This window comes from Clupea harengus, chromosome 6 (assembly GCF_900700415.2).
Source record: "Clupea harengus chromosome 6, Ch_v2.0.2, whole genome shotgun sequence".
NCBI lineage: Eukaryota > Metazoa > Chordata > Actinopteri > Clupeiformes > Clupeidae > Clupea > Clupea harengus.
The window spans coordinates 21,758,436-21,785,518 of NC_045157.1; the positions used below are offsets into that span (position 1 = coordinate 21,758,436).

The 27,083-nt window shown below is 46.3% G+C and overlaps 1 protein-coding gene across 2 annotated transcripts; it reads right to left on the reverse strand.

Moving 5' to 3' along the window:
- Positions 1-26,771, reverse strand: lmo1 (LIM domain only 1). 2 transcript variants are annotated; one of them, XM_031569415.2, is made up of 4 exons: positions 25,860-26,771; positions 9,561-9,774; positions 3,264-3,389; positions 1-960 (listed from the first exon to the last, which is right to left on the reverse strand). In XM_031569415.2, exons 1-4 carry the CDS (start codon positions 25,879-25,881, stop codon positions 855-857), a joined length of 468 nt encoding a protein of 155 aa, XP_031425275.1. In that variant the 5' UTR covers positions 25,882-26,771; the 3' UTR covers positions 1-854. The 2 variants fall into 2 exon arrangements, with proteins under 2 accessions (XP_031425275.1, XP_042564013.1); XM_042708079.1 differs by lacking the exon at positions 25,860-26,771 and having other exon boundaries at positions 9,561-11,149.
- Between the last annotated feature and the right edge of the window lie 312 nt (positions 26,772-27,083).

Below are 27,083 nucleotides of genomic sequence, written 5' to 3' on the forward strand. Positions count from 1 at the left end.
TTTGGAGAAGGGATTATTTTATTCCAAATAAAACCATCATCTGATTTAAATTTGTTAAACATCTTATTCCATCAGTACTCTTCCACATGTGGTAAAATTAGTTGTCATGGTTTTTAATGCAGTCTTTTACAAAATTCTTTGAGAGAGTTGATAATTACATGTCAAAGCGTGGGTCAGACTCATCAAACAACTTTGGCTTTTGAGATCAGAGGACAACCAAAAAAAAAAACTCACTATGAACATTTAAGAATCTTTAATTCACACTAGTAATAAAATTGCATTACAATTTCATAAAATAAATGTTCCAGTTTATATATACAGAAAACAGACTGTACAGACCCTCCAAGGTTTTTCTTCTTTCTTTTGATTTTCTTTTTTTACCCGAAAGGGGGAGAGAGGACCAAAACCCAAAACAAACATCACAAAAACATACAAGCAATACAGTGCTCAGCTAAGCAGGCACAACTGTACATCAAAACTTGTAACTGCTCAGTGTTGGGGAAAGGAAGGGGCAAAAAGTACATTTACAATGGAGTCCTTAGGGACCGGTAGGGGTTTTACTGTAAAAAGTATTGCAGGCAAGCAGACAGACGCTTTCCTCTCCTAGTGCAGCCGAACACCTAATGTGTGCCAGGGAGTGTGTGTGTGTTTGTGTGTGTGTATGTGTGTCTGTGTGTGTATCTCAGTGTGGAAGTGCATTGTTGTACTGTGTGTGTGTAGTATGAGTGATTCAGAGCATGAGTGTGTGTGTGTGTGTGTGTGTGTGTGTGTGTGTGTGTGTGTGTGTGTGTGTGTGTGTATATGCAAGTGTGTGGGCACAGAGGGATGCCGCCGTCACCAGCCAATCAGCTTGGCTATTGGACTTGTGTCTCGAAGCTCCCGTTCAGCTGTCCCTCCTCATAGTCCATCTGACACAGAATCATGTTGTTCTTTAGGAAAAACTTGTCCCCAACGCAAAACCTGCAAACAAGCAAACACACACACACACGGCTTTTAGCATGATTCAATATACAGCAGTGTCCATCCCTGTCCCCTTTAGCACGGTTCAGCTCAGTTCTCCTCCCTGCTTTTTGGCTAATACCGTCTGGAATGTTTCTCTCAACGAAAGCAGCAGTTCAGATCACCAATTAGAGCTGATTGCAGTGGCCATTCTCTGCTTTGATTGCAGACGATGGTATGTGTGTGTCTGGCACGCATCACAGATCTGTGTCCCATGTCTGTGGGGGGGGTGGCGCTGAGAGAGTGCCTACTGATGTGACCACGGAGGTGCCACTGTCAGGGGAGTGGGGGGGTGGGTAGGGTGGGATGGGGGAGGGTTGATGGAGTGGGTTTTGGGAGGGGAGGACTGTGGTGTTTCAAAGAGCATGTGAACAAGCGCTTTGGCGCCCCGTAAAAGCACTCTGCCGTTCCAAGACGTGGCACGAGTGCCACACCAGTTTCCAAGGAAACGGCGCTACCAGGCGACCCTCCCCCCACTGTTGCTAATCGATGCCAACATGTGAAAAATTCTGTCCTGCCTTTAACTATAAATTTCAAGCCAATTTAGGAAATTAAAACGCCCCCAATATATGGTTTTAGCTTTTTTCTTTCAATGGCGGTTATAAAATGAAGCCGGGGTTTAATCTGGCCACGGATCTGAGATGATGGAAGCTTTGTGGATTGATCCACGGCTTATCAGTCCGCGCCATACCAATGTGCTGGCAGCACAGGCAGATAATGGGCACCACCTAACAGGAGAGACCTGGCCGGCTGGTGCCAGCTTGGCCCTGGGTAGCGCAGTGGCAGCCAGCGATGCACTGCGGTAGGCGGCTTCCTGAACTAGCCTGGACACATTTGAACATGGAGGCACATTAAAAAACAAGACGAAGAAGAAGAAGAAGGAGAAACGCACACGTGCACATCCGACTCCTGCCGTGTATAAAATGGAAGCGTAGCTCCACGGGCACGACTTGCTCTCAGTGTGTGGCACTGATGATTTTGGAGTGCCTTTTAAGGGCACTAAAGAGAGCTCTGCGAATAGCAATGCGCTCGGTCTACGGTGCCCCCCTGTCTCTCCCGGCGTGGCATGAGTCCGAGGAGCCGAATCCCAGAAAGCAAACAGCGCTGACGGTACCAGGTCAATGAGCCCGGACTTTATTGGAAGGCTCAAGTAAGGGGATTACATTCCAGAGGTCATTCCTGAAACCCAATGTTAGCTTTGAAAGCTCATTCTCCTGCATAGAGAGCCGCCATTTCTGTCTTTCATGTCATTCTGTGTGTATATTATACATGATTAACCTCCTATTTTTATTCATATATATACTTGTGTTTGTGAGTGTGTGGGTGTGTGTGTGTGCGTCTGTGTGTGTGAGTGTGTGGGTGTACGGGCATGCGTCTGTGTGTATGTGTGTCTGTATGCGTATGTGTGTGTGTGTGTGTATATATGCATGTGTAGGTCTGTGTGTGTGTGTATGTGTGTGTTTGTGTGTACGTTGGAGCGGAGGCAGCTGCTTTGCTTTGCAGCAGGTCACACTCTGAGGGCCGTTGGTTTCAGCTCTGTCACACTCTCCTGCGCTCTGGGAATGTTTTCAGGGATGATCCTCTGCAAAACGTCTGTGGGCTGTTTAATTCCACCCTCTTGCACTTTCAATAAGACACACACGCACATGCATCTGTGAAGAGCTCAGGAAGTGTGTGTGTGTGTGTGTGTGTGTGTGTGTGTGTGTGTGTGTGTGTGTTTTCTCCTTTAGCTGTGCCATGGCTGTAGCGATACCTTTCTGAAATAAGGTAAACTCTAAGTTGAATTAGATCAGGCTCCGCACTGGCCTGGCAGCCCCTATCACTTTTGATACATGAGCTAATTTTGTTCCCCTGAAGCTTATAATCCCAGTCCTAGTCGCAAATACAAACAAGTAAAAAAAAAAAAACAGGCTGGGTGCGCCCCCAATAGAAAATAATTATCAGAGCGTTACTAATTCAGAGCTACTGACTAGTGTGCTTTGGTGAACAAAGAACCGCACATAAAATCTCCTGGCATTTCAGACACTGATAGAAATGATGACGTGCAAATAAGCTTCCACATTTGAAAAAGGGGGTGGGGGGTGGGGGGTGGGGGGTGGCAGGATCCATTTGAGATAATGGGCATTTCAGCATGGCATTATGGATTTCAAAAAGGCAATCTTGCCACAACGTTGTGATCTCTCTCACTCACACACACACACACACACACACACACACACACACACACACACACACACACAAATACACACACACACTGTCCTTACCTCTGGTTACAAAGCTGACAGGCAAAACAGTCCAAATGGTAAACATTATCTCTGGCTCTCATCACCATTTCAAAGGCTGGGATGAGTTTACTGCAGGCAGCGCAGTTCCCCGTTGTACCAAAGAGCCTGAAAGACAGAACACAGAACCCCATATTAAACATTGTACCTGCTCAAGCTCACACACATCAGCATAGCAACCATATAAAGGACATACAAAACACTGAGATGAAGAAATAAGGAGGGGAGACAGAAAAGCATGAAAAGTCTCGAAAAACCTAATGCAACACAAAAATCCAGCTTGGCACACACTCAGTTTTTTGTTAATGAGGGTACAAACCTAGATGTTAATTCTTTGCTAATGATCTAATTAAAATGATCACATGGTTCTAATCCTCTTCTTCAAAGAGTTTCCCCTAGCACGTAGCAAAAGCAACAAAAACAGGTCTGAGGCAACCAATTGAACTGTTGAAAGTGTTCTTCTTTAAATCCAAACTAACTAATGACTATGCACCAACCAAAGCCAGATGGATTTTTTTACACAAGAGGGCTAAATTCTATAATGTACGCAAAGTTCAAAAGATTTCTGTTGCAAGGATATGGCCTCTGTTATACCCTCTCTCTCTCTCTCTCCCTCCCTCCCTGCCTCCCTCCCTCTCTCACCCTCTCTCTCTTTCTCTCCAAAGTAAAGAGAGCTGAGGAGGGATGAAGGGAGGAAATATAACCTTGGAGAGGTAACTAGATGCTCGATGGTGCACAGAACAGACATACAACCTCAAATTTTGCAGCTGTTTGTTTAGGCTTATTAGATAGGAGCCAAACCATCAAGGTCACAAACAGAGAATGAGGCAGCAGTGCGGATCTCTTTCTATTCCAAACCCCTTTCGTCACATTTACATTTCCATTTTCCAAGTGCCTGCCCCCATGTTTAATTTGGAGATTCTGAATCACAGATAGACTTATATATTCCACTGAACAGCAACACAAAGAAAAAGCCGAGCGGGAAAGGAGAGGAGAGAGAGCAAGAGAAAGAGAGAGAGAGAGAGTGAGTGAGTGTGTGTGTAAGGGGAAAACGGAGGGTAAAAGAAAAACCTTGCAAGATGGAATCAAGCGACGATTGCCACTCTGACAGTATGTTAAACACTTTCCCAGAAGTTGCCAGCGCGGTCAGAAGAGGAGTCGAAAGTTGGCCTTTTCCCTCCGTCCTCCATATTAGTTTCTCTCTGCTGCTTTCCCCCTTGTCACAGGCAACATCTATCTGGCAGACCCTGCCTTTAATTAGGGCACAGAGCCCCGATGGAGGCCTGCCTCGCCGCGCTGAGAGGGGGAGCGCTGGGAGTGTGTTGTTACAGGAGATAGGCGAGGTGTTAAAGCAAGGCGTTGTTAGAAGTGGTTACTGTTCCAGTAAAATGTGTTTGCGTTGGGCCTCTGACACACTGCCGAGACCATGGCGTGCCCAGACAAGGTGCTGCTTCGGGGGGCCGCTTATTAAAATGATTGTTGTCAGGCCCTCCTGAGTTTAGTGCAGAGTAAGTGAAATCGCGAAAGAGCGCTCGACGGCATTGCGCAACCGAGGAGCGGAGAGGAGACCCTCCACGGCACTCGAACCATTCCTGCGCACTTGTACTTGAAGATGTCCGCAGATATGTCACTCCGTTCAAAACGACTGACGGGAACAAACTTCAAAAAGTAAAGCGGCAAAGAGTGGTCTTCTGAGAAGGCTGGAAGCCACCAGGTAAACCTAGTGCTGCTTGTCACACAAATGCAGCACCACATCGGATTAGGCACTACTGTGAGAGCAGGTTTGTTTGAAACGGGCCGGACAAGAGCACAGCACACTTTGGCTGAGTAAGGACAGAGGGGGAGAAGGCTGTGGAATGCTGAGAATGTCACCAAATTTTCATGTGCACAGGACCCGAATGCATCCAGTCCAAACTAATCCCACCCCCCCCCCCCCCCCCCCCGCTTTGCCTATTTCATTTGAAAGATATGTATAATTGCAGATCCAAACCTGTAAGTGTTTTTGTGTGTGTGTGTGCGAGAGGGAGAGGGTGTGTCTGTGGGTATGTGTGAGAAGCGGCATATTTGAGCGAAGTGGTGCTCTTTTAAATGGGGTTATTAAAGAAAGCCCACAACACATCTTCATAACTGATATTGCGGCCGTCCACATTTTTCCTGTGAAGCAGTAGTCAGTTTTATGGTCGCTTTTCAGACGTGAGGAAGGACAGCCTCAAAATGGAGACTTTGGTGGTTAATTTAAGTGGATTAGAGGGTTACAGACACTCATTTGGAAGGTCAGCCACAAACTGTGAAACACAATGGCATGGATTTTGAGGCGGTATAATTTAAGATAAAGTGAAACCAACCATTATATCGACATGGCCAAGTGACATTCTGGGGAATGTGTTGAAGGACGTCTGCATTCCTTTTTTGAAAGCTTCTTGCAGGCTGTGTAACATAACATACCGATCTTACCGACAGGCATTTTTCCTCTTTGTGAGTTAACAAGTGTTTTGTTCTACAGGGCCACTATATACACTGAGGCTGCTCTATATAATACTCAAAATCTTTTCATTAAATAGTTGCAAGCACATAAAAAAATGTGGATAGTGTCAGGATCCAACTACTAGTTTTGTCCAGTTGGACTAGGGACAGGAATGTTTATCCAATTTATACCATTTCTTTGCTTATACGTGTCAGTGTAAAACAGCCACTGACTAAAACACTTTTCATTTCTACTAAATGCAGTCTATTATTTACAGAGCTATAGCTACGCCTAGATGGCACCTTTGAACCATATAAACATAGATATGACGGGGGGGGGAAAAACACTTTGAACACGCAGAATCCTTTTCAGCGCCTTTAAGCACACGCTAATGGACACAAAAGGGAAAGTTCCCGGCACAGTGTCCTGCTAAGTAGTGGTGTGATTTCGCTGGGATCTTCAGAGACAGGTGTTCTCCGCGCCCGTTTGAAGGCGCTGCATATAGCAGCGTCTCCGGATCTTCTGAAGCCAGCAACAGCTCTCCCGGCCTTTCATGTTCCGCTGCGATTAGACCGCAGCTATTCATGAGAGGCACTTGTATTACCTGCGCTCACAGGCGCTTTCAGATCTGCTATCACTTGTGTACAGTTCGCTGGTTTTTCTCAGGGTGCGCACAAAACTTCTTGATTTTCCTAAAAAACGCTTCATGTTTTTAATTATTTTAGTTCATGTTTTAACTTCATGGACACTCACGCGCCAACTTGTAAGTCCTGATTGACATTGTAATAACAGGTACATGCCGTCATTAAAGGCCAAGGTCTCTTCCCCCCATTTAGCTGGCTCAAAGAAACATCTAGAAGAAGGGCATGATTAGCCTTAAATGTTTCTCCATCAAATGCGCCTAATGGGCGAACTTCCTAAATTACACATCGATATCCTCCATGAAAAGGTATCGCTCCCTTTAATTAGCATGCCCTTTTTGCCCATTGTACAGTATGTCCCCTTATTTGGTAGGGAAAAATTTAATTTCAATTAAATAGAACCTCTCTTTGATAAGCAGATGACTGATATGTTCAGTGTAATATAATACATTCAATGGGTTTGAAGATGAAAACGATTTCAGGCCTAGGGTCCTGGGCAATCAGAAACACAGGCCTCTTTGTCTGCATGCTTTGGCGAGGTCACCAGATCCTCAGCCAGTGACGAAAGGGGGAGGGAGGGAGAAAAAAAGAGGGAAAAAATGAAACGGCTAATTAATCTATTGTTCTGCCCGATAATGAAAGAGTGTGTGGAAACTGCTAATAAAGGGCTCCGGCATCTCCTGATGGAATGAACTGAATGTCAAGTGCAGTGGGAAAGTTGTGACGCTATGAGGCCTGAAGGGTGTGTGTGTGTGTGTGTGTGTGTGTGTGGGAGGGGGGGGGGGGGGTGTCCATGGTCAGGTGGTGTATGGAGCGCTTGTATATGCCTGAGTCTGTGTTTGGTGGACCGGTGGGGGTCCTGAGAGAGAGAGAGAAAGAATGAGAGGGAGATGGTTGTGGGGAGTTGGTGGGGGGTGAGTGTTCATTATGTTGCTCTCGCTCCTGAAGGACAAATGCAGACAGAGCTGCTCTCATAATTAATGTGCACATGGCAGGGCTCCAAAACCACAGAAATAAAGGAAGTATGTTTGATCCACCCGCCTGTCTTTAATGAAGTGCCTGTCTGTATGGGGCATGTGTGAGTGTGTGTGTCTGTGGTGGTGGTGGTGGTGGGGGGGGGTTTTGAGGGAAGATTGGTCTTCATTAGCGCAGGTGAGGTGACGCATTCCTCTCGCTTCACTGTGCCAGGCAGGCGGGCAGGCAGGCGGCGGCCTCACCTACTTTTCTAAAGGCCGCAGCTGAAAAGCAGCCTCTTTCCCAGCCCAGCGCGAGTGGGGAAAGTTTTTAATTTGTTCCATAATAGAATTCATCTCAAGCATCTCCAGCCATTAAGTGGCACACATTTGTCTCAGGCTGAGGAGCCGACGAGTGGGATAGATTTCATTAGGCCATCAGGGCCCAAGCAGAAACACAGGAAGCCTCTCTCTCTCTCTCTCTCTCTCTCTCTCTCTCTCTGTCTCTGTCTCTGTCTCTGTCTCTGTCTCTGTCTCTCTCTCTCTCTCTCTCTCTCTCTCTCTCTCTCTCTCTCTCCCTCCCTCCCTCCCTCTCCCTCCCTCTAGCCTCGCTTTTCCTCTCTCCACTCCTCACCCGCCCTCTACTGCACTCTATCTATCTCTCTCTCGCCGCACTTTTTCTCTCCTCTTCTGTCTCTCTCCATCTTCCTCTCCTCCTCTCTGCACCCTCTCTCTCTCTCTCTTTGAAGAGAGCTTTTTCCCCTGAGCTGACACATTGGCCACTGTTAGCCTCTTATATGTCCACATTTTTACCCAGAAGGCCCAGGTGCTCTGTCTAAGGTCATGGCCTTTCTAATGGACAGAGAAATTAATCTGGTGGGGGAAGGTGGGGTGGGAGGAGAGCACTGGTCAATCTCTCCGGTTTAATTGAGTCAAACACACTCCTCCCGGCCCTGTGGTTTCAGTTGGCTGCTGCCGTTACCTGAGCTCCATGGCCACAGCTCGTCTGTCCCATATGGCTCTGGCCAGCGAGGCAGATGAGGCTGTTGGTGAAAGCCTGCCGCGGTGCCCTAATGGTATTAAGCATGGGAGCTGATGGATGGATGGGTGGCCCCTTTCGACTGGCAGTAAAACACCCCCCCCCACCACCCAAACCCAACCAAACCTAAGCCCCCAGCTACCCTTTTATGCCAGGCCCAGTGTGGAGCTGGGCCCTGTGCGCTGGTGGGGTGGGGAGAGGCCGGCGGTAGTGGGGTTCCTACACCCCCTTCCTCTGAATGCAGGGCCCCCGTCTCTGGGAATAAATGATTGGATCTTATTGGGAGGCCCCGGGGACAGCGACTTAACGCCCAGGAAATAATCATGTTTAATTTAGCAAGCAGATGGCAGGGAGACAGGGGGGGAACACAGCGCCCAAGACATTGAGGCTGACACCAGGCTGCCTGGAGTGCTCTCTTTCTACCGTGTTCTCGCTCTCTCTCTCTCTCTCTCTTTCTCTCCCTCTTCTTGAACCCCTCCCACTCTATCGCTTGCTGTCTTTCTTCTTTTCCCTACCTTCCTACCTTCCTTCCTTCCTTCCCTCTCGCTGCCACTTACTGATGCTTCTGTTAGGAGGCAGGGCTCCGTGTTCATGTAAACATGCAAAAAATGTTAACTAACCGAACTGCAAACAAACACAGCGCAAAAACACACGCAACTTGAAGCTATCTCCTCTGGCTGCCAGGCATTCCAGCTTAATTGACAGAAATGTAGTTTGTGGCAGAGCACCGTAATGAGGAGGGAACATGTGCTGAATCTGCCCAAACAACCCCCAGAGAAAAAAGGGGGGCCTCTCTGATGGCCTCAGAAGCACACTGACTTCTGCCCTTTCTCTAATCCCGCAGAGTTCTGTGACAGTACGTATCTCACCGAGAGCCGCCACAGAGAAACCAAGCCCGGATTAAAACATCCAGACTGGTGGCACTTGAAGAAAGTGCGCTTTTTTTTCCTGAACGTCACAAAGCCCTGGGTGTCACAAGCCTTTTTAACCGATATGTGTAAGTGTGTTTGTGTGTGTGTATATGTAAATATATATGTGTGTATGAAAATCTGAGAAGGACAGACAGAGACAGAGAGACAGAGAAAGGGACAGGAATAGAGAGAGAGAAAGGGACAGGAATAGAGAGAGAGAGAGAGAGAGAGAGAGAGAGAGAGAGAGAGAGAGTGTGGTTGGTTCCCTTACCTCAGGTAGTCCCTGCGACAGAGGATGAGGTTGGCTTTTGTGTAGAGGGTGGAGCCCACCTCCCCCAGGCGACAGTCGCAGCAGGCACATTTTAGACAGTCCTCATGCCAGTATTTGTCCAGGGCCTTGAGCAGGTAGCGGTCTTTAATCTTGCGATTGCAGCCAGCGCACCCCTTCTGTTTCCCTTTGGGCTGTACGGAGAGCATCGGCACACCTGTAGCGATAAGGAGACAAGCAGCCCGTCGTGATTTACTGCCCAAGTACACGAGTGACTTTTCATGTTCATGTTTTTCTCGCTCTCCCCCCCGCTCGTGCTCAGCCTGTTTTATATATTTTTTTTCCTTTTTTTCTTTTTTTTGATAAGGCCAACAGCCTGCGGAGCCAAGCCGTGTCTGTTTCATATGCATTAGCATGCCGCGGCTAACAGCGCTGCATAGAGATAGGCAGCCAGGCACACAGGTCACTTTGGACACTGTCCCACAACCCCTCCCCCTCTGCCACCCTCTCCGTTCACCGACCAAACACAAATAGATGTTAAGGCTTAGGCTGGTGTTCCAAACATGAATGTGGGGGGGGATAAAACTCGAAGGTTAAAAGAAAAAAACTTGAGGGGAAATTCAGCCTCCGAGTGCCAGAAACCAGACAGCTCTCCTGGGCCACGGAGGTATTTGGGCTGCGTGTCGTGTTAGTGACCACACTATTCTGTCTGGGCCCTTAGCTCTGTGCTGTTCTGGAGGGGGGGGGATGATGGAACTGCCTCATGGGCTTTGTTTGGTATAGATTAACATTAACCTTTTAAAACACTGTTGACCACAAGAAGGTTGCTCTCAGCCCCCAGTGAGGTACATTATGGCCTAAGTGCCTTTCAGAGTACACACACATGCGCACACACACACTCTTTACATCACATCCCTTCTTTCTGTTTTAAACATATCTGAGTGTGTGTGTGTGTGTGTGTGTGTGTGTGTGTGTGTCTGTGTGTGTGTGTTTCTGTCTGCATATGTGTATGTGTGTGTAACAAACCCGCAATTGCCCCGCTGTCACGCAGGCTCCCCTTTAAGTGTGGCTCTTAGCCTCCTAAAGGACAAATAAAGTCCATTTAATAACTGCACTAAACAGTAATATTCTATCTGTGGCTGACATTTGTGTTTGGGCTAAAAGCCACCCCCCCGGGCCACGGCTGGCCACCGCGGCACAGCGCGGCACAGCACAGCACGGCACCCCTCCGCCACACTAACAGGTCTGCCACAGCTGAAAGCCCAGGACAGCGGCTCTTAAGACACTCTCTCACACACTGAGCTATTGATCTGTCTAATAGAACACACGGCGGCCAATGCCACTTGCCTCTCTGCTTTCAAAACACATTTCACTCTCTCTCTCTCTCTCTCTTTCTCTCTCTCTCTCTCCTTTTCCTTCAGACGTTCACCAAAAAAAAAGAAGGAAAAAAAAACGATGACCACTCTGCTTCACCGTCACTGCCAATACCCAGAGAAAGGGAGAAAGATAGAAATACACACACGGCTACACAGAACACAGCTACAGAAATATGTCTATACAATACAGAGACACCCATGTAGTTGAGTGAATGCCATGTTCTCAACCATTTAAAGGTGTTTTTATGCCTTACCTTACTGTTCCTTCAATAGTAAATTTGAATGTTTTATGGTGCATTAACAAGTATGAAGGCAGTTGAACAGCACAGTGCTCTGGTGCTGTTAAAGATGGCTCCCTGTTCATTGGCCTGTGGGTGACAGGTCTGTACATGATAAACTAGACAGTAGGTATGCAGTCCATTAGCCAACACCTCTGACTGTTCTCTGGGCATGCCACAATATTCCTCTACCAGCACCCCCCCCACAAAACACCTCAAAGCCCTTCTCTCTCACACAAAACTTTGTTCTTGTTAATATCAAAGCAGGTTTCTCTCTACTCGCTTCTTACTTTCTGTCTCTTTCCCCCTCTCTCTCTCATTCTGACAGGCATACAGTTCATACTCTCTCTCTCTCTCTCTCTCTCTCTCTCTCTCTCTCTCTCTCTCTCTCTCTCTCTCTCTCTCTCTCTCTCTCTCTCTCTCTCTCTCTCACACACACACACACACACACACACACACACACACACCCACACGCTTGTGACTTTATTGGATCCAGATTTGTCCAGTAACTTCTGACTAGCCACACATCAGTAATAGCATGAATGTAATATAATTAGCATTTCCCCTTTTAAAAGCAGGGCGAGAGGGAGAGCGAGCTTGTTAGTTAAATTTATAGTTTGGAAGTGAGCGAGGGCCCTGGCGGTATTCAGCCATCCTATTTCTTTATCAGAAGTGGGAAAAGGGAGGCTAATTGGTCCAGTGCTGCTGATGGGAGCCATCAATTAGTTTTCCTGCCTTCTCTCTCCACCCCTCATCCCCCTCTCCCTCTCTCCCCTCTCTCTCTCTCTCTACTCCACTCCTCCCTCCAAAAAAAGGGGGCCCCTTGAAGCAGACACATTAGGATCACAAAACTCGCTATAAATACCGATGTTCGGTGTAAATGAAGCTAAAAAGCTTCAAACTGAAGCCACAGTAGCTGAGGGCGGTCTCTTTCTACCTGCATTTCATGCCTTGTTAGAGGATCTCTCTGCAGGTACGCCAACAGTGCTCTCCTGTCAAGCTTCTCGCAGAACTAAAAACAGTCTTAATGAGGAGAGAGAGTGTCAGCCAGTGTGTGTGCATGAATGTATGTGTGTGAGTGTGTGTGTGTGTGTGTGTGTGTGTGTGTGAGTGAGAGAGAGAGAGAGAAAGAGAGAAATAGAGTAAAAGAGAAAGAAAGTGTGTATCTCTACGCGGCTGTGCTTGTGTGCACACACACCGGGGGAATCGGCCTCTCTTCAATTCCCTTAGGGAACACGCAAAAATCTTTAATTTGCCTTTTATGACAGCTAATTAGTTATTCTATTCAAAATCTTTGCTTTAAATAAGAGAACTAATTATACACAAAGGTCGTTCCCCCCACCTCCAGAGAACCAGGCGTAATTGGTTTAGACCCCCCACCCCTTACACACACAGCACTACTCACCAGCCCCTTAACAATGTGCGTGTGTGTTTTACACCAAGTTAGCTAAAGAGAGAGCTTAACCCTTTCTTTCAACTGGCTGCTGAGCACTCTCTCTCTCTCTCTCTCTCAGTCTCGCTCTCACTCTTTTGCTCTCTCTCTCCATCAGTTTTCTTGGATCCTTCTGCAATCTTTTAAGCCAAGCCGGGTGTGGTTTTTTTTTTAGACAGGAGACTCCTCTCTTTCCCTAACCCAGATTTGCAGCCACAGAGAGACTCTCCTCTCTCCCCTCTCCTCTCCTCTCCTCTCCTCTCCTCTCCCCGCTATGCTGCAGTCTCTCTGGGCCAGTGAGCAACGTCTGGAGAAAAGCAGAGGGTCACACTTGAGGGAGACCTGGATTCGAACAGAGCTGATCCATACTGAAACAAACACATGCTTGATGCCTTCCCAAAAAAAAGAGTGTGGAGAAAATTGCTTTCAAGACACACACACACACACACACACACACACACACACACACACACACACACACACACACACACACACACACACACACACACACACACACACACACACACACACACACACACACACACACACACACACACACACACACACACACACACACACACACACACAAAATCCCCAGTAGTTGTAACACAATGTTCAACCAAAAAGCAGTGACAGAATAAATGATACCACATAGTAAGTGCGCCTTCGATTCTCTAATGCTGGGAGACTTTCCTTTTATTTATTCACTTATTTTTCTACTGCAGAGGAGTGCATATGTCACCAGGCTCTGTACCACGCAAACTCCCCCTGTATCCCCCTAAAGCTCCCGTGCTCTGCCACCTCGGAAGAACAAAAAGTAACATTATGAGAGGAAACAGCCAGCGGAGAGGCAGCACCCACTTAATCCAATCCATTTAACAAATACAAGAGCAGGTGACCTTCCTGTGTCATTCGCCGTCGCAAAAAGCATACCTTGCTCGGCCATGATTCACAGTCTAAGAGGGGATGTTTTTTTTGCTTTGGGGGGGGGAATGATTTGCCATTAATACTTAGAGCCAGCCTGTCATCTACCCCCACCAACCCATGCCCTTCCTCTTTTTCTCAAAGACCTTATCACTTTGGAATATGTACAGTTACATTTTTGCATTTGAAACTGTCAGACCATGTACTTTCCATTACTGAGATAGCATCCGATTTCCATGTAGGCCTATTTCAAGTTCCATTTTGCAGCTATCAAAAAATCAAATCAATGTGGTAACCCTTTTGATGTATTTAAGGTTTAAAGGAGTCAGGGAGAGAGAGAAAGAAAAAGAGAGAGAGAGAGAAAAGAGAACAGATTTTAAAGCTCTCAAGGAATCGTTTTCAAGCTTTACAGCACAATTATCACTTCGGCATGGCAAGCCAATGTGTCTACAGATTAAAGAAAGAATAGGGAAGTGGAATAGAAAGGGAGGGTTAGGACGCCGCAGAAACAACCCCCCTCTCCCCCTCTCTTTCCCTATCTCCTTTCCCCCGTCTACGCTACCTCACACGACATTGTGTTCTAATCTTTCAGACTACGGTGCGGGGCAGCATTGAAATGCGCTGCCTCCATTGCATGTTCTCGCGCGAGGTCACTCTGTGTAATTAAATCGATCCGATCAATTAGTCGGAGTGACACCTTGATGGGCTGCGGGTGGGCATGCGGGTGGGTGAGGGGTAGGGGGTGGGTGGTGGGGTTGGGGTGTGAGTCAGGGCCTTCTCCTGACAAGGGCGAAAGGTACCCCCCCGCCAAGCACGCCGCCCTGTTTTTCCAACTGGCATGAGAGAAGCCGGGCCTCAGCACAAGGCCTCTTCTAATTACCCCCCTGAACTGCAGTAAATAATGGAGTGGCATCACCACGGCACTCACGGGATAGATTTGCAGCGGAGAGGAGCAAAAAAAAAAGCAAAATAAAACATGATGCGTCTCGCCGTGTATGGCGCACACTATCATCGCTCGCCACCCTCCCACCCTTCTGCTCTTAGTTCCTCCTGTGAAAGACATTAGACAAGCCCAACCGTCTCATTACGCCATGATAAACAAGGCGCCTGAGCGCGGGGACAACCCACAAGGCTCGGGACCGGGCACGGGCGCTTATGTCCTGCAGACAGCGGTAATTATGACATTTTACGACATGTGCAAACGACCCTGAGGGCCGTGAGAAGCAGCTGCTTTTTTTTTTTTTTAAAGGGGAAGAGTCAGAGGGAGACTTAGGACACAGATGTATGGGAATAACATACACATATTAGCGCGGGACTCTCGCTGTGTGTGTGTGTGTGTGCGGATGGTATCGTGGTTGCAGTGGCCAAATGCTGATCTCTCTCTCTCTCTCTCTCTCTCTCTCTCTCTCTCTCTCTCTCTCTCTCTCTCTCTCTCTCTCTCTCTCTCGTGCAGCCTCATGGTAATTAAGAGGAGTGAAGGAATAAAAAAAACTCAGCAAGTAAACCAGCAGTTAAAAAAAAAAAATGGTGCAACTGTCTCTTTGAAAGAAGCAATACTGAATTCCCACGGGACTTTGTTCTCCTTTTAAACTCTGCATACTTTCATGACAAAAAGAATTGAAATCACACTGCATATGCAAAATATCCCCAGACAATGTTTCCCAGTCAATGAATGCATGGCCAGTAGCATACGAAATATATAATATAAAAAGGCTTCACTTCGCGAGTAGACTTTTTTCCCCCTCTTTTTTATGTGTGTGTGTGTGTGTGTCCATGCTCTTGCTGTAAAACGCTGTGTCCATGGCAATCGTGAATGGTATTTGTCACGGCGCAGAGACGGCCGGCACAGAGGTTAATGGGGAGCCCAGGCAGATGTCCCGCCATTGTCTGCGTGAATCAGCCGCTCTCAATCAGCTCACATCATTACAGTAATTGAGCCTGTAGACACTGATTCTCCTCCGACGCCCGAGACAAAAACACAAGACATCTGGTCATCATAATATCAGGTGGAACATGCCAGCCCCAAAGGCAGACAAATGAAAGAAAGGAGTGAGTGGATTTAAAATGATGAGCAACACAACCACAGACAAGCTGGTGAGAATGAGAGAGAGAGAGAGAGAGAGAGAGGGAGAGGGAGAAATAGAGAGAAAGGGAGAGAGTGGAGATTGAGTGTTTTCAGTGACTGTCCACAGATGATGAGACAGAGATAATGAGGTTGCACGTCATATTTAGCCTGTATTAGGCGTGTTGTGAGTAATTTGGCTATTTCTGTGTGTGTGATCATGTATGTCATGTTTCCAGGCTGTTGTGTGTGAATGCTGGGCTGTCTGCGAGAGCTCTCGGTTCGCATGCTCGGATTATGACATAATTATCACCTCTGAGGTGGGGGGAATAACAGGGAGAGAGAGAGAGAGAGAGAGAGAAAGGGAGAGAGAGACAGAAAGAGAGAAAGAGTGAGAGGTAGAGAGTGAAAGGGGGGGTCGGGGGGGGGGGGGGGGGGGGGGGCAGGCAGCCGAGCAAGGAGCCTGTTCATTAACGAGATGCACTTTCGAAAACTTTGCAGCCCCGTCCTGGCGCTAATAAGCCCCGCTGAAACGGAGCTGCCGCGTCCCTTGCATTGACCCTGGCAGTGCCCGGATAAGGGAGGTTTTTGTCTCCCGGAATAATTGCTCTTTTCACATGTTACAAGTGTCCTGACCCCTGCGGTCGGCAGCCACTCTCGCTCCCCACACGACCCCCACCCCCCCCAGCCCCTCCCAAGCCCCCAACACCCCTGTGGTAATTACTCCTGATCCGCTCCCAATGAGGTGGCCGCATTAGGCCTGCAATAACACTGGCCCAACTTCAACCACGGCATGGGGAGTCTCAGCAGAGCCGCCTGGAACAGGCTGGCTTTTCTCCAGCCCGTTGGTCATTTCCATCACGTCAGAGGAGCATTTCTTACACTTGAAGTCAGCGCAGAGGCCCAAGGCCCTTTTTGTGGTTTGTGTGTGTGTGTGTGTGCGCGTGTGTGTGTGTTGGAGGAGGAGGAGGAGGCCGAGAGGCTTACCGAGCACATTGTTAGCTCCTGTTGCCCGTTACTTGCTGTGCTTTGGCTGCAGACGCGATCCCAATTAGCGGATAACTTCATTAGGGTGTGTGTGTGTGTGTGTGTGTGTTTCCACACTTTTCACCCCCCTATTATTTTTAATTTATTCACATGGGGTTAATTAAAAGAAATGTATCAGAGATATGCAACAGCTTTCTAATTAAATTCATTACTGCTTATTTTGAGATGTGAAAACTGGCAGAGTTTCCGTATTACAGAAGGCAAGTTGTTTCCAACACTTGGTTGCTTTTGCAAGCATGGTGAGATTACAGCTCTGGAAGGTGAGCTGTCGACAGCCCAGCTTCAAAAACGGGGAGAGGAATGAGAGAGGGCTCATGAAGAGGAAGAAAGAAAAAAAAAATACAGGTATATAAAAATATAAAGAGCCCGTCGCTCCTCACCCTCGTTATGCAGGGTTACTGCTGAGACCCGGGAGAAGCTCTGAGGGGGAGAGGGATCAGGGGGACCAATCAGCCGTCTGATAGATAGAGAAAAGGGAAGTGGACGACCCTGCTTCCAGCCAATCAGCCCGTCCTCCTACTGTCAGTCAGGCGCTCGGGTCGGCCTTGAGCGCCGGATAGTTTCAGGTCTCTCATTTCAGCGTCCACCACTCTGCAACCAACACTCCCCGTTTAGGGAGTTTCGCGACAAGCGCCGTTTGCGGTGACCTCCGCCCGATGAATGCGTATATACATGTATATGTGAATTCACTTTCCTCGTGCGCAGATTACATTAGCATTTCAACAAAAGAGGAAATCCATCCATTCTCAAACTCGATCTTTTCAGAGTTTGATAAAGGGAGGGGGGGGGCAATCTTATCTGCCATTTTATGGCTCCTGGCAGGATGTAACTATTAGCAGTGCTGTCACTTTCTCTGCTTTCCAGTGCATAATAATGCCACAACACTTTTTAGCCCCCCCCCCATTAAAAATGCATTCAAGTAGCATAAATGTAGCCTTCTAAAGTTTGAGTCACTACCAAGGTTAGGAAGTCATGTATGAAATTCTGTCTGCCCAGCAATTACTCAGGCGCTTATTATTTCAAAGGGTTCCGCCGGGAGACAGTTGTGCCATTGAGGTCTCTTGCCAGGGTGAGAGCAGGGGAAACACCACGCGGCGGAATGCCTTTTGGGACATTTAAAGTCGAATAATGCAAATTCACCACAGGGGGCATGTGCTTGTTGAACGCCCCCCATCCCCAACCCCCCACTATCCACCCTTTTGGGGGGATTTGAAGACTCTCGCAGTTGCTTAACTCTGTTTGAGGTAAATAGAGAAGGATGGACAGTCTACTGCAGTAAGGGAGGCCAGTTTAGGTCACCTGACTGTCAGCACGGTACAAGGCCCGCTGCTACCCTTCTCATCGACAAAGGTTACCAAAACAGTAGACTTGTCAGTGTCAGATGCACTGTAAATGTTGAAGCAAAATGGTTGAAGTTTGCAGTTGTTATCAGGCACGAGTTTCACTCTTTTCAAACCTGCAGGTGTTTAGGCACTCATGTCTGAGCGCCTATGAGCCTGGTTGTTTGCAGGGCTCCTGCACCCAGGCCTTTCCCTATCGGCACCGGGGTAGTGAGGAGGTCTCATTTCTGTGCATGGATGCTACGGACACAGGGCCCTGGTCGGGAGCGCGAAGGGTTAACATTAAAAAGCCACTCCATTACGGGCCCATGCAGTCGGCGGGAGATTGTCACTTTAAAGTGTGCCAAGGAGCAGAAGAAAGCAGGCGTCTGGGAGAGAGGGGGCTGCTCAGTGGGTAGGGAGGGCCATTACGGAGCACGCTCGCTCACCACTCACAATTAAAGCCCAGCAGAATAGTCAGGGTGCGTGGACTGCAGCTGCCCCTCACTAATGGATCAAACTGTGGTTGTGTGGCCAAAACCCATGGTCAGCATTGATTAATTCCAGTCCCCCCCAGCCTGAGCCGCCACATCGGCCTGTTCTCACGGGGGGTTGGGGGGAGTGGGTGGAGAGGTGAGTTGGGTAGGAAGCAAAACCTGCAATCATAGACTTCAATTAATCACTCAAGGCTCAAGGACTTAATTTATTGAAAGTCAGCCACTGAGATGTGCGTTTCTGACCGGTATGTTCTCATTAAAAAAAAAAAGACATTGAAGCTTTTCCATCTGAGGCCACCCTGCTAGTGTTTTTCGGGTTTTTAAAGTGGCCTCCTCCCTACTTTCTCTGTTTGTTGTGGCGTTGTTATGAAAGAAAGAAAGAAAAAGCCATTGAATTTAATAGTATCCATGAGTACATTTTTAGCAAACATATTGTTTCCCCCCCCACGCACCCCTCAAAAACGGCCTTATAAGTTCTGTATGTAAACATTATTATTCGAGAGTTTTCATTACATTTTCAGAGGGGAACTTATTGATCTTTGAGTCCTAAAATCTGTGGGAATACATTCCTTCATTTGATAAACAGCCTCTCCCTTACGAGACGCAGTCGTCTCCTGGAGACGATCGCTCTGTGCTTTGGGGAGAAATACCTGAAAGAATAATGCAGAAGTCTCTGAAATCTAGGCCATGTAATAGGCTAAAATTCAAAATGGAACACTGAAGTGTATCATTACTGTGCTTTTTATTTATTTATTTTTTGTAAATGTGGAGAACTCTTAAGACATGAGTGGAGGAGGTAAACAGCACCATGCTGAGTGTCCAATCACTCTGGCCACTCATGGAGATCCTAACTGAGTCCCTATCCCCAACTACACGCCATTATGAGGAGGAACAGCCATGTTAATACACTTAGCTGAACAATTCTGCTGGGTCACCCCGTCTCCTTCCTACAATCTCCACAAACATTAAAGCACTTTCAAATGTTTTAAATAGTTTCCTCCCTCCTGGAATGGCAAATTGAAATCACATCTTGAGCCGAAAAGCATTACCTGTTTCATAATTCAGTTGCACTCCCCTCACACACACACACCCCTTCCCCCCCATTCCCTTCCCTGGGTTCGCTAATCCCTACCAGCTCTTCTGGAAAACATAGATGGGCCGAGGGGAGAGGAATAAAGTTGTGCATTAATGAATGATCCTGTGGGCCCCTGTGCTTCTTGAGCATGTGGCCACACGTACACACACACACACACACACACACACACACACACACACACACACACACACACATTAGTCCTTCAAAGGCCCGGCTCCTAACTCTTCGATAAGTAAACAACACAAACAAATACGTATCTGGGGACCATTTCAGGAGGGAGAGAGAGTCGAGGCCTTCCCATTAATAGGAATGATGGCAGACGAATTTGTTTCAGGATGGAAACTTGCATGCATAAACAGACAGTGCTACAATAATGCAGCAGTATTCGATTTCCCCCATCAATGATTCAGCACAGCAATCACCCGCTCATAAACATTCAAAAAGAAAAGAAAAAACGTTCAGGCTACAGTGTTCTTTTGTATGTCTAAATACAGCTCAAATGCTATCCCCCCCCCTCTTTCTTCCTTTCTTTCTTTCTCTTCCTCCGCTGCGTGCACTAACAACACAGTACTTGCTGGGGATAGAGAAGACAGCCAGGAACACTTCACGTGGATACCATCTGATGGGGGTCAATTAAAAAAAAAAAAAAAAAAAAGGATCCCTCGCTAATGAACGGCAATGAGATCCTCAGCGCCACTTCCAAAACTGGCTATCAGTGTAGGTATCATTAGTGAGCTTTTTTTATCAAGTTACAGTGTGTGATAAGGTTAATGAGGAGAGTTTATAAAGTCTCCTCAGCTTTTCCACAGAGCTGGCACCTGAAGACGAGACATTACCCCCAGTCACTATTCGTTTACTTCATAATTAGGAGTGCGCAGGAGAGAAGAAAAAAAAATGCTCTGTAACTTTTTCAGAAAAGGTTGCTCCTCTCAGACAGGTTCATTGAAAAGGGGGGGGGGGGGTAATGAGAAGCCACCTGCTTGTAAACTTGTATAACTAACTCAGCTCATTACCGACCGTAAGAGGAGGAGGGAATGGGAGGGGAGGCCATATGAAATGAAATCCACAGGAAAAGATGGAAGAGAGGGGGGAGGAGGGGGAGATGTGTGTGTGTGTGTGTGTGTGTGTGTGGGGGGGGGGGGGGTGCTGAGGTAAATGAAAAAAATACATAAATGGAGAGAGACGGACTGTGATGGAATGGAGCCAAGTGTGACGACCTGCTGTGGAGAGGAGCAGTGTGTATGTGTGTATGCGTGTTTGGGTGTGTGTGTGTTGGTTGGGTGTGAGCACGCAGACGAGGCGACTCAACCTTGCAATGAGAAGTGGCAGCGAGTCGGCTACAACAAGGCAACTCGGGGGAATAACATGTGGTTTAAAGACCAAAGGAAAGTAAATTAAAAACCACCTACTGTAAAATCATCAATATGTAGCTGTATACCCTCTTTCAGCAGAGCATATGTACCATTACCAAGAGCAAATCTGCTGGGACGGGACTTCACTGCTCCAGCTACCAGGCTACTCTCCACTCTTAAAGCCACAGAACCAGATGCTTCGCCAAAACAGTGGCACAGTGGCATCAGAGGCGGAGGCCCAGGCACTATGTTGCGGTGTGATGCTTACTAGCTGCTAACCCTACCCTGTGTTAAAATGGCGTCACAATAGGCCACGGGTGTGCCACCACCCTTGTCATTCGGAGTGCTCGTGTCTGCCTCTCTCTCTCTCTCTCTCTCTCTCTCTCTCTCTCTCTCTCTCTGAACACAGCACCTGTCTGCATGTCTTAGAAGTCAAGGTGAAAGATAAGGTTGCTTTGAGACATTTTAAAAAGGCAGCTGACTATGACAGTTCACCTCAGCACTGGCATGTGTGAAGATCATATAAAAAAGGTTCTCTATGGTATAGAAGCCGCCATGACGGCGTCAACCCTCTGAGCTTTGAGTATTTCATGTTTACTGAAATTATTTCAGAGTTCCTTACACTACGCTACTGTTTTTAGCCTGCCGCATCAGTTAGGGTCTGAATGTGACAGTTGGCTGTGTTTGTGTGTCACATAAGACAACGCACGCTGTTCTGCTGTAACAAAGTGTGCTAACAGTTTCATATCGAAATTAGCCTTGTACTGTTGTACTTTCACAGTGTTGTGTGTGTGTGTGTGTGTGTACATATAAGCGTTGCATGTGTACATGGTAAGTGAAAAAGTCTGGATTTAATGAAGGAACACTCTTATGGAACTAACAGAGTGTAAATGATATTGCATATAGCTGAGATGAGAGGGACCATTTGCATCAAAGGCAGGTGCACTTGCTTGCATGAGCCCCTCTTTTGCTCTCCCCCCCTCTCTCTCTCTCTCCCCATCTCTCTCTCTCTCTCACTCTCTCTGTCTTTATTCGAGTTTCCTTTGAGTCACACAGAAATGATGGGAAATGATATACATCTGCAGTCACTGATGTGAGACTGCTGTTTGATAGTGATCTGGAGCCTTGGGACAGACACAGAATTGGGTCTGGTGAACTCTATGTATGGTGAACTGGGGCTGAGGATCTGACGGAATCTCGCACAAAACTGTGAAAAATTGGGAAATGGATTTCCTGCCATCAAATCTACGGATGTGCGGATGGGGTCATTTCATTTAGTAAATTTGTCGACAGCGTGTTGGCAAGATTATTTTGTCAGATTCTCGTAAGAATCTTTGTTTTTAATATCATACACAATATTTTATATTAAAAACCCAAACTGTTCAGGCCAATACTAATAAAGTAAGAAAAAAGCAATAATGAAGCACTGTCCTTGCGATAAGGCATCATAACTACTGGAGAACACTAATATAAAACTCTGAAATGAGGCATTATATTGCTTGAGACCCAGGGCAAGAAAAACATTGATGTAATTTCAATATTTGAAATTGGCAAGTTTAATTTAGAGCACGAACAAGCCAATAAGCTGAGAAAATGACAAATACAAAAGAGAGAATTACATTGTAGAGAGGGGAAAAAAAAGTGAAAGGACTTAAGAAATGTATAAAAGTAATCTCCAAGTGGAAATTAGAAATCAAGGCACAGAAAGGGGAATAACAGAAAAGAAATATTACTGTCCACTTTCTAAATCAATATAACATAGCTACCAGACGCAATTACCATGGTAACTCGGGTAAAGAATGAAGCAGTTCTTATTATTTCAAAATAAAAATCTGAGCCTGGAGCCTATGTTTTATTACAGCTTGGTGACGGATCGCAGGGCCTGTATTCACTCGAAACATCACTTTTCAATCACATGCTTTATGAATGTACAAATTTCATTGGACAGCCAGTGTTGCGAGGTCATAAATGAAAGCATAAAGGTAGCAGAGGATTTATCTTCAGGATTGAGAAGTGGAGATTTCTCCCCCCCCCCCCCTCCCTCTTCCCTTCTCCCTTCTCTGACCAGGTGCTTAGGAGAGTGGTGGAGGACACACACGAGCGGTCCAGGATGTGTCTACATTGAGTGGCCAATTATTCCCGCTGCTCCTGATGGGTTTTAATACCTTGAAGGAAAGAAAAATGGCTGAATTGCTCTTTTTCCTCTCCTCCACAGAATTAAAAGTAAATTGTGAACTTCCTATTTGAGGGGTGAAATGGAAAGGAAGAGAAAAGAATGCGCACAGTACATTTCTATCCACTTTTTCCACAGCTGTCTGGCTCTCGGAAAACTCAGCGCCCCTCCGTGTGCCATTTCAGTACCACTTCAGAAGGGAGCAGCCACAGACTTTCCCTCATTGTGCTCGAGTGCTTTTGTATTTTAGCATGGGAATTAAGAAAAGGTTTCTCACTGGATGAGCAAGGCAGTCCTGTTTCCTAGATGCATGTTTGTATGGGGCACTTTGTGTGTGTGTCTGTATATCTGTGTTTGCATGTGTGTGTGTGTGTGTGTGTGTGTGTGTATGTGCATGAGGGAGGGAGACCGTATGACAGGTGCCTCCACAATAAGTAGAACTACTGCGTAATTACGGCACACATTTTAATAGATCCTCATTACTCTAATTTAAGAGAGGCCTGATCAGTTAGACTGCTAATTGGACACAACGGAGGGAAATTAATGACCCAATATTTCAGAGAAACTTTTCAATTTTTAATAAAGATTGCTTGACTAAAGGTTCTTGGCAGAGTAGGTCATAACACAAATGTAAGCTATTGTGACTGTTAAAAATAGTAGAACGGAGAGAATTGATTTGTATCCTACTTTCCTAAAAGTAGCTTCAGGAAGAGAGAGAAACATGATTATCTTTCTCCAAAGAAGAGCCACTTATATCCCAAGATCATTTGGAGGTTTGCAACACAGACTTCCAGACACTAGTGTCCACAGAAAGCAGACATTATACATTCAGGTGTTACACATCTACATAGTGTTTTTAATGTAATTTGTGTCGTGATAGCAAATTGTGTCTTTGGGTTACATGATACAAAAATGAGGGTAGAGAAGCATCCAAGAAATAGCCTGGTCATTTTTCGGCAAGTGCACAAATAACAAAATGCAAAGGACAGTATATGAAAGTTCATGGTGAATGTAGCATTCTGGCACGAAAATGCATGCTCTGCGTCTTTTAATAGGATATTTTCTAAAGACAGAAACAACCCTGAACCATCACACACATACAAATAAACAAATGTGAGCAGGCCATTTTGCCATGGCAATGAATGTGAGGATGGCATGCCACTTTAGCTTCAGAGTGGAGAGACAGCTCTAACAGCCGCACTGACACAGTCGCAAGCTCCACTCTCCATATCCCCTGCCAAAATACCAGTGCAGTTGGTTGGCCCCAGCATGCAAAGGGTGAAGCTTTTAGGCAATGAGCAGCAGGTGATCTCAGCTTCTCTGCAAGTCCTAATGCTCCTAAAAGCCACTCTCCCTGGTTCTGTAATTGGGCATCAGTAGTTAATGTAGTATTGACTGCATTACATGCTCCTGTGCATCCTCTTCCACTAATGCCATTTGCATCACCTTGTACATTTACCATATTGCTTAGCCAATAGCTGTTAAAAGCAATCTGAATCATGAATCATATGGGGAACTTTTAGCAAGACAGACATCCAAAGGAGACAATTTACAGTTGAGTTAATCTGGGTACATTAGCAAAACATGGATTCAGCTGGACAGACCAATTTATGCTTCTATGTCAATCCCTTTATTGGTTTTTAGATGGGTTGGTGAAAGGATGCTCTGCTAAGAGAGATATGAAACGTCCATTTTCAAACATAAATAATGGGTCTGAAATGCAGGCCATTACTTTGGAAAAAGGGCCTCTGGCTAAAACCGTATGTGTGTGATGACAATATTCCATGAAAGATGACAAGAATGGCCCATTTTAGGTCAGAAAGGGTTGTTGGGAGACAGCTTTGGGTGCACTATATTAAGAAGCCATCCCTCAGCAGAGATAGAAAATGACATTAAAATGGAAGTTTACACTTGTCCAAAAATAACATCCCATGCTGAGAGTAGTTTTCAATCGAACTTCCCCGCAGAGGTCAAGTGATGCACACTATCTATCAGTTTGGGGTGAGGGAATCGTGGAGAGTCAGCACATTGAGGATCGATTTAAGTCATCTACTAGGCAGCTGTGATAGAGTAGACGTGATATAAGGCTACAGGTTATAACTAGATCGTGTTATCTTTACTTTAAATTAATAGTGAGATTCAGCAGCCACGTAAAAAACGCAAAGTGAACACAGGTGCGTGTGCAAAAACATAACAAAAAAGTGTCGCCTGTCGTTGACTGAAGCATTGGACTAAGACATGTTGGGATCTGCTATTGTAGTGGACCACCAGCCTACACTGTTGTAAGAGTAGTAATATTCGGTAACTTCACGTAGGAGGAGTGTTGTTTGACCATATACTGATGTGAACTTGCTTTCACAATATGAAATTGCAGAAGTAGCCAAAATATTAAGACACACCATTACTTCGGAAACTCTTAAAAACGGTAGACTATATCTAAAAGTGAAACATCTGTCTTAATTCTGCCTCGGTGACTACTGCCATTAGACAACCACCGATGTTTAATTATTGTGGAGTAGCCTACCTTGCAGATCTGCTGAGTAGGTAAGTTGCACATCCTTAGCTGAATGGAGCATGCTTATCCACAATATAATCGCACATAAATACGCCCGGGGTTACACGAAAGTGTCTCAAAATTAACATTTCTTTGTTGGCATAAAGCCGTTTCGCCATCCAAGAATAAACAGCAAAACCACACTAACGAGACAAAACACCCGTCGGTCGGAGATTTTTTTAGCCTACTTACCCTCCTCCTTGTCTAACACCATCGTCCTGAGGAACGAGGGGTCCGGCTCCAGGCGATCCGTCCTCGGCTCCAGCAGACTTCTCCAGTCGGTGTGCTCGTCGTCAGAAATTGCTTGGCAATAACCACCGAATTGTCCTTGCACGACAAGCTTTAATTTGCAGGCTCGTATGACTCTCGGGTTGTTCAATAATGGAAACCCATGTACAAGGAGTACTGGAGGACTGGTTGTTATTCTATTGTTAAATTTGCGGATAACCTACAGTACGATTCCCTGGTTCAGGCTTGCCTCGCTCCCTCACACACGGAGTAAATGTCCACGGACTAAACTGTAACTGCAATTAAAAACGTATAAACAAGATCGAGTCGCGTCGATGTATTCCATACGAAGGAGTAGTTAGGAATTGCAGAAGATAAATTCAACTTGAATTTGTCCGCGGTGAGCTTTTCAAATACCTATCGGTAGATTAAACTGCCGAGTTGTCCGTACAGTGAAGCGTTCTCCTTTCCCTTCCTCTCATTTGCTCCGTAACTGTAACTATATTCAAGAAATCCAATTCTAGACCCGACAACTGCTAAAAGCATACTCACACCGCCTATCCCTCCCAATTTATGTGTGCTGCTCTCGCTCCTGCTACGGAATAAATGTGCGCAGTTCCCAGAGACCCTCGGATTCCCCTGTTAATTAAATCAATTCATTATGCTCAGATCTGATTAGCAGCCCTTCCCCCCTCTTTGAATCAATTATTCAATACACAAACATAATTGCTTGTGCCAGAGGTGTCTAAGTATTAGCTTATTTAACTCCAAGGACACTAATTACCCCTAGGGCAAGGGAACTTTTCTCATTAATTCTGACAAAACACAAAAGCACAGCTAAGGGAAAGTGTGCGCGTGTGTGTGAGTCCCGGTGAGTGGTAATGTGTGGAGTGCGCATGTGATGTAGTGTGTGTGTGTGTGTGTGAGAGAAAGAGAGAGAGAGAGAGAGAGAGAGAGCGAGAGACAGAGCGAGATAGAGAGCATTCATCACGTAAGGTGGCGACACATAACGTTCAATTTATGCACTTTCTTCGTCTGTTATTTTCTGAAGGTTCAACTGAATTGGCATCTTCTTGCATGTAAACCGTGTTTTTCTCGGAAACAGAGATCCGTGTGGTGATCAGGATCACCAGAACCACTTTCCATACGTAGATAAACAGTCATTTTTAAAGCGGCGCGCACACCAGA

What these genes read in the sequence shown, in the direction of transcription:
- lmo1 (XM_042708079.1), bottom strand. Translation starts at nt 9,973, where the DNA reads ATGCTAATGCATATGAAACAGACACGGCTTGGCTCCGCAGGCTGTTGG. An exon ending in TGTCGCAGGGACTACCTGAG is followed by an intron (nt 3,390 to 9,560) that starts GTAAGGGAACCA and finishes TCTGTCTTTCAG; the next exon opens with GCTCTTTGGTACAACGGGGA. An exon ending in TGTCAGCTTTGTAACCAGAG is followed by an intron (nt 961 to 3,263) that starts GTAAGGACAGTG and finishes GCTTGTTTGCAG; the next exon opens with GTTTTGCGTTGGGGACAAGT.